Below are 10,910 nucleotides of genomic sequence, written 5' to 3'. Positions count from 1 at the left end.
AGAGAGAGGCAGCATTTAACTGGTTATATTACAAGAGAGAGGCAACATTTAACTGGGGTTATATTACAAGAGAGAGGCTGCATTTAACTGGTTATATTACAAGAGAGAGGCAGCATTTAACTGGTTATATTACAAGAGAGAGGCAGCATTTAACTGGGGTTATATTACAAGAGAGAGGCAGCATTTAACTGGTTATGTTACAAGAGAGATGCAGCATTTAACTGGGGTTATATTACAAGAGAGAGGCAGGATTTAACTGGGGTTATATTACAAGAGAGAGGCTGCATTTAACTGGTTATATTACAAGAGAGAGGCAGCATTTAACTGGGGTTATATTACAAGAGAGAGGCAGCATTTAACTGGGGTTATATTACAAGAGAGAGGCAGCATTTAACTGGTTATGTTACAAGAGAGATGCAGCATTTAACTGGGGTTATATTACAAGAGAGAGGCAGGATTTAACTGGGGTTATATTACAAGAGAGAGGCAGCATTTAACTGGTTATATTATAAGAGAGAGGCAGCATTTAACTGGGGTTATATTACAAGAGAGAGGCAGCATTTAACTGGTTATATTATAAGAGAGAGGCAGCATTTAACTGGGGTTATTTTACAAGAGAGAGGCAGCATTTAACTGGTTATATTACAAGAGAGAGGCAGCATTTAACTGATTATATTACAAGACAGAGGCAGCATTTGACTGGGGTTATATTACAAGGGAGAGGCAGTGACGTGGTCCAGTCTGCTCTGCCTTTATGTCAGGCTAAGAACTCACTGAACACTGAGTGCAGAAAGTAGAATTTAACAGTATTTTACCCACAATTTGACAACTGAAAATACTGATCTAGAATAACCCATGACATTACATTTCCATGACCATGCATGCAGTTAATAAATGAGATGTAGTTAATTTACTTACACACTCTATTACTGATACAGGGTAACAGCTTCATCAATATCTTGCATTCAAAGAAAATAGAAGCAAGCGAGCTGTTTTTCTATCTCTCCTCCTATACTTGGGAAAAATATCTGACCCGATTTTCAACAGTTTTTAAAAATACCTATATTTTTTTATTAAATTACACTGATTAAGTTAAAAAACCAAAACCAAGAGGCATGGTAATGCTTCATGCAGCAGTATCAGAAGATGCGACATGGCCGGATTACAGATTGCAGTGGAGATGCACCTCAATGGGAGTCTGCTGTGCTGAGACTGGCTGTACGACAGAGTGCCCTTATCTCAGTTTTACAAGCGAGATGGTTATCGCATGGTTTACATGACTCAGCCAGGCTGCATTCCTAAACTCAAACTGCTTCTACTGAGAATCTGTGCTCTGAGCGGTATGTTTTTGTTAGGAACCATGTGATCTGATAAACTGGGTCTGCAGAAATAACACTGGATTAAAAAAATGAAAACTAAAAAAAACTTCTTGTCCTGCAGCAGTGACCTTCTCCAACAAGGGGAGAACAAACTAGCCACGGTGACACCCCCATCAACCAAGAGGTCATTGACTAGGAATGAACAGCAGCCCAGGATGCTGTCCACCATACTCCCTGTATAACAGGCAGCCCTTTATAGCAAGGAACAGGTTATAGAGCACGATGGTCTATTGCATGGTCTGTTATCTGGCTTCTGACTACATTAAAAGGGGGAGCATTTTTGAGGAGGGGGTCCTTTACCCAAAGCCTGTGTTTGTCATGGGGAAATGCACGCTGGGTCAGGGAGCTTTGAAGAAGTGACTCTTGGGATGATTGATAATACATAGGTGAGATGAGTTTCACTAACTCAAATAGAGAAGGAGCGTTTCAAAGTACAAGCGATTTTGCATATCTTTACAGAACACATTTAACTGAACAGAGTGATTTTTTTTGAGATGCCAAACATCAAACAGTCCTGGGCCTGAGTCACTCAGCAGAATGTCGTGATTGTAAAAATACTATCACTGGTCTGCAGCTTCTTCATTGATTATAAAGATACTATCGCTGGTCTGCAGCTTCTTCATTGACTATAAAGATATTATCGCTGGTCTGCAGCTTCTTCATTGATTATAAAGATACTATCGCTGGTCTGCAGCTTCTTCATTGATTGTAAAGATACTATCGCTGGTCTGCAGCTTCTTCATTGATTGTAAAAATACTATCGCTGGTCTGCAGCTTCTTCATTGATTGTAAAGATACTATCGCTGGTCTGCAGCTTCTTCATTGATTGCAAAAATACTATCGCTGGTCTGCAGCTTCTTCATTGATTGTAAAGATACTATCGCTGGTCTGCAGCTTCTTCATTGATTATAAAGATACTATCGCTAGTCTGCAGCTTATTAATTGATTGTAAAAATACTATCGCTGGTCTGCAGCTTCTTCATTGATTATAAAGATACTATCGCTAGTCTGCAGCTTCTTCATTGATTGTAAAAATACTATCGCTGGTCTGCAGCTTCTTCATTGATTATAGAGATACTATCGCTGGTCTGCAGCTTCTTCATTGATTATAAAGATACTATCGCTGGTCTGCAGCCTCTTCATTGATTATAAAAATACTATCGCTGGTCTGCAGCTTCTTCATTGATTATAAAGATACTATCGCTGGTCTGCAGCTTCTTCATTGATTATAAAGATACTATCGCTAGTCTGCAGCTTCTTCATTGATTGTAAAAATACTATCGCTGGTCTGCAGCTTCTTCATTGATTGTAAAGATACTATCGCTGGTCTGCAGCTTCTTCATTGATTATAAATATACTATCGCTGGTCTGCAGCTTCTTCATTGATTATAAAGATACTATCGCTGGTCTGCAGCTTCTTTATCAATTGTATGAAATGTAATGCACTGGAGAGCAGGAGCTTTCAATGGCTTGCAAAACACAGAACAACCTGACTGCTAGGGATAGTTCTTTTTATTCTCCAAACCTGACATTCTAAATGGATTACTGTCCCCATTAGAGTCGTTCAGTATGTTTACTGTATGGAATGGATGGAATGTATTGCTCTTGACTGGTAAGAGAAAAGGAATGGAGAGGTACGCTGCACTGAATTAAGGTTTTATAATATTATTACAGCGCTGTGGAATTGCTGACGGAGCAGCAGCCAGTGTGTCAGGATCGGACTGCTGTTCTAATGCTTCTTTCGGAGAGTAACGGAGCACATCTGGGGTTCAAGTTCTACTAGAGGATCCTCAGTCTTGGTAAAGAGAATCTGAAGCTAGTATACTGTCCCCTGATGCCAATTCATTCCATTGCATTCAAATATATTTATTTAACCAGGACAGAACCCTTCAGATATACAGCTCATATCAAGGGGGTCGCAGCAAGAAATAATAAAAAAATAAATCATTCAAACAGGACAAAAACAATCATAAAAACGGCAACGCAAACAAAAAGCATAATAAAATCTTGCAATGAGTTCTGGTTTTTAGCAGTTTTCCATTATAAAAACTAAAAAAAAACCCACATGAATAAAATCTCATCTGGACTAAAAATATTTAATTGTTGAATCTAGTGTAGAAATGTCTTCATTAAAAATATATAGCAAGAATGATGCAGGCACATAAAAAAGAAAGAAAGCATGGCCTAAAGGGATTACATGGTTTCTTTTTCTTCTTTTTATTTTTTACAAAAAAGCTGCCACTCAGACTAAACAACAAAAGGATATAGTATTTATTGTTGGTATATTGATTGTAGATTTCTCACTATGAAAGACGCTCACATTTATTTCCTTTTCAAGATCCTTCAAGCTTTGGCTGGCCTTCCCAGTACAAGTCATATGACTGACAAGCACTAAATGTCAAAAAAGCGGCTTGCTGACTTCAGTCTATTCTACTTGCACTTGCCATACTGTCATAAAGTCAATTCAACACCACCATCTAGTGGCAACTGCACGCTTATCAAGGCCAGTGTTTTAGGTCATGATATTTTCTCCATATCAGGTAAGCTGAGTGATCCTCTTGCTGTTTCCTGTTCACAGGAACAGGGCTGCAGATGGAAACACGTCTAGTCAACGAATTCCTGCACCACCAGTTCCTTTAGCGACAGCTGAGCTGTTTGCATTTTCTGAGCCTCCTTGATCTCGCTCAGCTCCTCCTGCAGGTGTGTGACGTCATGGCCCAGCTCGTAACCCAGATCTACCAGCGTGTCCAGCAGGGCGCACTTGTAGCGGTGCCTCTTGTTCCTGGGGAGCAGCGAGAGAGCCTCTTCTCCCACCTGGCAGGCTCTTGTGATGTCTTCCAGGTCCTTGTGGCAGACGAGAAGGGCGCAGAGAGTCGGGACCCGCAGAGCTGGGCTGTGTTGAGTGAGCTTCTCCTGTAGGTCATTTATCTGCATAAGCAACCCCAGGGCTTTGGCATACTGCCCTCCTCTTAGGCAGCTGTAGGCCTCTTTCAGCTCTGGGTGGGTGAAGAAAGCCATGAAAGCCCCCGACCTGCGGATGCACTTCATGCCATACAGGGTGCCCAGGTACTCCTGGAAGGCCATGCGCCGCTCGTTAATGTTCTCCTGGGTGAAGTTGCACGTCAGTCTCTTCCTGGGGAAGAGGAGATCCTCCAGCTCCTCGCTGAAGTCCTTCAGGAGGTTCTGGTGGAGCCGTTCGAAGTCTGTGTAGCGCCGCTCGATGGAAACCTTCTTGTCATCGTAGCTGCCAGACTTTATGATCACAATCTTGTACACCTGTGATAAAACAAATACTTGTCATTGTACTGTTAATTCTGAATGAGGATACGATGCACTGTGAATGCGTATCACCAAGGAACTTTGCCAGGGGCATAGTCAACTGTTAGAGCAGGTCAGTGAAGAGCTTTCCTTGACTCCCCTGTGATAACTCTCATCCTACAGCTCATCTACTGCTGCCATGTGGAGCAGATTGTTAGCCTTCAAATTGTTTTTTTCGTCATTAAAATACTTGTTTCCAACCCTTTGAGGGTTCTAGATTATTCAAAGCCATCACCTCCCTTTTCACCTGTATAACTTCAGCTACACAATGATTTGGATGGGAGAGACAGCTGAATTGACCTTGCTGTTATATTTTGTAATTGTCTGACACTGACAAAAGGAAGGTATTCTCACCACGTATCTGGATGGGTAATGCTCCACAGTTCTGGTTGAGGGGATTTCAAACAGCAGTTTGACCGGCTTGCGTTGGCTCTTCACAGCCCTCCAGTACTCCTGCAGTTCTTTAGTTGTCATCGAAGAGCTGGAGCTTGGACTTACATCACCATCTGAAAAACACATGCACAAGCACACACACACAAACACACACACACAAACACAAACACACACACACACAAACAAACACACACACACACACACACACACACACACACACACACACACACACACACACACACACGCACACACAAACACACACAGACACACACACACACACGCATACACACACACACACACGCATGCACGCACACACAAACACACACAGGCAATATCAGGTTTGTAAGGTTTGACAAGTTCTGGAATTACTGAAAAGTTGCAGAGTCTGCTTGAGTTCCCTATTGATAGAAGAACACTTCCATTCAGCCCCAGTGCATGCTGACATTCCAATGACATTCCTTAAAAGGGCACTTTAAATCTACACAGCTTGCTGCTGGTATTGAATTTCTTACCTGTTCAGTGCCCTATTGTATGTGCTCTGTATGATCCTCTATTGTTACTTCCGCTGTGGCCATTATTTATTGTACCAGGATTACTAACCATCCCAATGGATATGGAATACAAAGTTGGCATCGAGCAATCAATCAGCAATCATTTGAATTATCGACCCAACATTAAGGTAAAACTATAAAAAACCAAGTGATGTAGAAGTCAATCGTTTCGAATTTTATATAGTAGTTTTATCTTTGGGACTGAGCGTTGTGCAGTTACGGATCAAGATATTAAAAACCTTAATCAAGGCACTGGATGACTTTTTTGGTATCTCTTCAGATCAGACTCAGAGAGAGTCGCTCATCTAAAAACGAACCTGGAACAGTCCAGTGCTGTGGTGACGCGGGTGCCGCTTCAGCTGGTTTCTCCTCCAGCGACAGTCTGCTCACACTGCTGCTCACAGCCGCGCCCAGGCCTGCTTGGTCATTATTCAGGGAGTCCCCCATCGTTACACAGTCTGGATCACCTGCACAAAGCTGCCGCTCCAATCAATTAGAACACAAAACACTTCCAGCATTTTCATGTTGCTTTTTTAAGTTTTACAGATTTTTCCCGGCTGTTGTATTATCTGTGTTTAACTATGATTGCACTGTGCTTTTACTGCATTTTACAACACTTTGCTCTGCTTGTTACAATGGCACACCCAGTAACCCAATCTGTATGCCTGCCTATTAAAAGAATACCAGTTTTACTTTTGTTCTGGAGTATGGCTCTTCAAATGATTTTCTGAGGAGTCCATGTCCAGCTTGTGTTTATTTGTGTTCTCTACATGTTTGCTTGTTATTGAATACCCAATCTGAGTTGCCACACTTCCTCTGCAGTGTGTTTATATGTCTTTCAACACAGCTTACCAGGAATATAAAGCTTAAAGAGGGAAGTGACTCGGTTGAGTCCATATCCAGCGCCTGTTTAATTCAGCAGCAAGACTGAGGTCTGACCAGGATCTCCACAGCCCTCCTCCCTGCACTCTACCCAGTACCTGCACCTTAAGCTGTAAACCTTTTCATTGGATAAATCCCACTTACCTGCTGTAATTGTGCCAAGATGTCCTGCCTGCGACGGTCACTTCCTGTACACCACGCTGTCTTTTAAAATCCTGGAAAGGATTAAGCAGACGATCTACTGTAGATCTAGAATCTAAAAGCCACAGTGTCAAAAAACTTTAGTGAAAAATGACTTTGTGAGTTTGAGTTTAGGGAAGGAAGTGCTGTTCTACTGTGCAGTGAGGCTGATCTTGACTCTGGTGCTACAATTGGTTTGCGAAGCTAGTCTGGGAGGGGTCAAGGCAGAATGAAACTGAAAGTACATTCATAACAGGTGAGCGTGAAGCATTGCTGTGCATGATGGGCTGCATGTATTCATTATAACAGGTGAGCGTGAGGCATTGCTGTGCATGATGGGCTGCATGTATTCATTATAACAGGTGAGCGTGAGGCATTGCTGTGCATGATGGGCTGCATGTATTCATTTATAGTTAATAGTTAATGGTGAAGTGCTGCACTGTCCAGAGTGTATCAGTGTGAGCAATGGCACTGGATTATACCAACAGCAGTATCTCTTTATTCTGCATATTTAATATGGAAGGAGAAAATGTAACTCGTATGAAAATTACAAGACTTCAGTATTACTCAATACTTTATAGCTGTTGTTTCAAGTCTTTCATTTTAGTCAGAGCAGGAGACTATCGTATTGAATATGACAACATATCTAACATGCCTATTAACATGTAACCAAACTTTAATAAATGGCTAATTCCATATCAATGAAATACTCCCCTTTGCTATGCTAACAATTGAAGGGAGAGTTCTAAATGGAAGGAAGTCTTTTAGAATACCTCTAATAAAATGTAGAAGATAGATGCATATACTTTATCTCAATATATACCATTTGTACTGTGGTATTTACATGTACATACAGTATATTCTATATTCACTTATTCATGAAAATCAGTTCTAAGCTGTAATAATTGCCAATTGATGAAACATTATTAATAAAATATTTAAGTAATGATTTAAATAGTTTACTGTTATGTTAGCAGAATGTCTTTATTCAGGATGAAAATGTCTTTTCTGTTCAGGACTAATGCAGTAAATAACTAAATCCAATGCAGACTTCATGTAGGTTCATGTGTTGTACATACATTACAAGTCAATACATGCAGAATTTACAGCTCAGCAGATCATCTGAGTGAGCGAGATTTATACATATTCTATTAAAATGCTTGGGGCATTTTCTAAGGGAGCGAGTGCTTTACTACACTCTGCTGCAATATACCCATGCTTTCACTGTGCTTTATTACACTCTGCTGTACTCTGCTATTTAAGAACTGGTTCAAACTCAGTTCCACTTCTATAAGAGGAGATGAGGGCATGCTTCCACTTCTATAAGAGGTGATGAGGGCACACTTCTATAAGAGGAGATGAGGGCATGTTTCCACTTCTATAAGAGGTGATGAGGGCACACTTCTGTAAGAGGAGATGAGGGCATGTTTCCACTTCTATAAGAGGAGATGAGGGCACACTTCTGTAAGAGGAGATGAGGGCATGCTTCCACTTCTATAAGAGGTGATGAGGGTACACTTCTATAAGAGGAGATGAGGACATGCTTCCACTTCTATAAGAGGTGATGAGGGCACACTTCTATAAGAGGAGATGAGGGCATGCTTCCACTTCTATAAGAGGTGATGAGGGCACACTTCTGTAAGAGGAGATGAGGGCATGCTTCCACTTTTATAAGAGGAGATGAGGGCACACTTTTATAAGAGGAGATGTGGGCATGCTTCCACTTCTATAAGAGGAGATGAGGGCACACTTCTAAAGAGGAGATGATGGCATGCTTCCACTTCTATAAGAGGAGATGAGGGCACACTTCTATAAGAGGAGAATAGGACATGCTTGATTTTGGAACTTGATTTTGTGATGTGGACAGTTGTCCAGCAAACTCATTCCACTGGTGATGCAAGCCAGACATTTTTTTTGTTGCAAGATAGCAATTAGAAATCATACTTTAGTCAAACATGGAATTATTGCAAGGTGACAGATTTTAAAGAAGCTTGTTAGACACCCCCAAACTCAATGGGGTTTGGAGGAATCAATTCTTCTGAAGCTGTGTGCTTAAATCAGGTTAAAAAATAAACCTGATTCCAACTTGAAGCTGGCTTACATGCAGAATATATATATAGAGGTATGTTTCAAAGTAGGTATAACCTGCAGTGTACACAAGTGGGTTGTGCACAAAAGGTTTAAAATGATTTATTTCATCGATTGTTTAAATATCTAGATAGATATTTCTATAGAAGATTTGGGTTATAGATTCCTCAGACAGTTAGCTTGCAACTGATAATATGATAAAATGCCCTTGTCTCTGCAGCCTGGCAGACAACAGCAGCGGCAGTGCAGGAGCGCACGCTCTGGCCAGGCTGATCCAGGGGAGTGTCTCTCTGGAGGCGCTCTGGAGCTCAGCCTCGTGCTTCATTACCACACACAGGGCAGGGCCCGGAGCTCAAAGGGTTCATTTATACCATCTGCCTGTGCATGGTCTTTAGAGGGCCTTCATTCGTACCTGTTGAATGTTCTGTGTTGTTGTGTGTTCGTTATCCTTCTCTACCGCCGTTTCTGCTTACATCATTACTCACTGTTGTCCTTTTTTTAAAATCTGCCACTGAAAAAGCTGAATAACAAAGCACATTTGCTGCAACACATATTTGAAAACTGCATGCTGCCGAAATCGAATCATGCGGACAGTTTAAAAGCAGGTCAGACTGAAGCAGTGTTTCTAATTAGCACAGGGTTATGTTAAGTCCACGCATCTTCCTGTGAAAATGTAGAGGTGGCACTTCAGAGAGGGTTCTACAGGCTTTCCTTTGAAGTGCTGCTCTAAGAGTTTTAATCACATCCAGCTGCCACAGAGAGTGGAACTCTAATCTCCATTCGCTTTGTGTAGGATCCACTTCATGTGTTGTTTTGTGTGTCATACAGTCATTAATAAACCCAATCTGACATTTGGAAAACTGGTTAAAAAAAGATTTATTAGTGACAGAAATTAGAGCCTAGAGTAATTAGAAAAGGACTTGATTAGCGGCAAGGTTGACTAGTTTCTTTTGGTCTATTGAGGGCAGAGCTACTTCGGGATGAGGGAACCACCTGTTCAAACGAGTCGACTCTCATCCAGAAAATCAACATGCAGACAATAGCCTAATGAATCGGCCTCTGCAGACACTAGGCATGCTCTACATGCAGGGGCATATGAAAGGAAATACAAGTAGAATTGCAGCAGTGATCACTAGCAAGAAGCAACTTCAAAGAGCTCTGTTTGCTGCTAAAATGATGCACTTTGGCGCGTGACTTTTTAAAAAATTATTATTTATTTAGCAATTATCTATTGATACATCCCTGTGCAGTCTGTTTATCATTGGAGTTTCATTGTTAAATAAGGTCCCATAGTAAAAGCTTTGCAAAGTGTATGGTAAACCAGGATAAACTATGGTAAAGAAGTAGTATAACCATAGGTAAAACATGGGAAAACTGCAAAAATACTTAGCAAATTTACTAGAGTACATTTTTAATGGAAATAAACCGCACAGATACCAGTTTTGCTGCAGGGGATATTGGAAGCTTTAACAAAGTAATTTCACAGTGCATGTTGAAAGTATGCTCTTATCTGTAAAACCAGTCTCCTTGCTGCTGCTACTGAACTTCATTTAAAAAGGTGGCACAAGGGAACATTGAATGTGTATCATTACTATTTTTCTTATATATTTTGAATGGAATTTTGCTTTTATGTTTTTTCTTACAAAGCAACACATTTCTTCTGTGTTTCAGGCTTAAAAAACAACCACATTACAAGAGAGGGGTTGAAGGATCTTCTAGAAGCACTTGAGAAAAATATTACTGTCAAATCGGTGAGTTACAGAACAGGATGAAACTTTCCTTACGAAAGCTAACCTCTGTAAATGCGGATTGTAATTTGCAGAGTCCGATTCCATGGTTATGCAATGGTTATTGCTCTGCAATGCTTTCTTGTGCTTTACCATGCTTTTATTACATTTTGATTTGCTTTGCTATCGGAAACACATGCTTTTACTATATCTCTCATCATCAGTGAGAGGAAGTAGGACAGGAATGGAAAGCTGCTGTGGCTTTGACACTGTACTCAGTGTCAATCGTCTCAGCTGGTAATCCAGGTTACTGCCAGGAAATGCATGTGTGCGTGTGAAGGTTTCTACAGATGTGATCGTGACTAATCAACCAATGCTACCCGTCACTTTTA

At 40.9% G+C, this 10,910-nt stretch overlaps 1 protein-coding gene across 1 annotated transcript; it reads right to left on the bottom strand.

Annotated features, from left to right (window-relative positions):
- Positions 1–3,543: 3,543 nt before the first annotated feature.
- Positions 3,544–6,925, bottom strand: LOC121326038 (sorting nexin-20-like). The gene is made up of 4 exons (XM_041269182.1): positions 6,668–6,925; positions 5,959–6,118; positions 5,052–5,203; positions 3,544–4,655 (listed from the first exon to the last, which is right to left on the bottom strand). The coding sequence occupies exons 2-4, from the start codon at positions 6,086–6,088 to the stop codon at positions 3,984–3,986; spliced, it is 954 nt and encodes a 317-aa protein (XP_041125116.1). The 5' UTR covers positions 6,089–6,118; positions 6,668–6,925; the 3' UTR covers positions 3,544–3,983.
- Between the last annotated feature and the right edge of the window lie 3,985 nt (positions 6,926–10,910).

This window comes from Polyodon spathula, chromosome 13, assembly GCF_017654505.1.
Source record: "Polyodon spathula isolate WHYD16114869_AA chromosome 13, ASM1765450v1, whole genome shotgun sequence".
In the NCBI taxonomy this organism is placed as follows: Eukaryota; Metazoa; Chordata; class Actinopteri; order Acipenseriformes; family Polyodontidae; genus Polyodon; species Polyodon spathula.
Note: the sequence above shows the minus strand (reverse complement) of the source record. Positions and strands in the feature narration are given on the sequence as shown.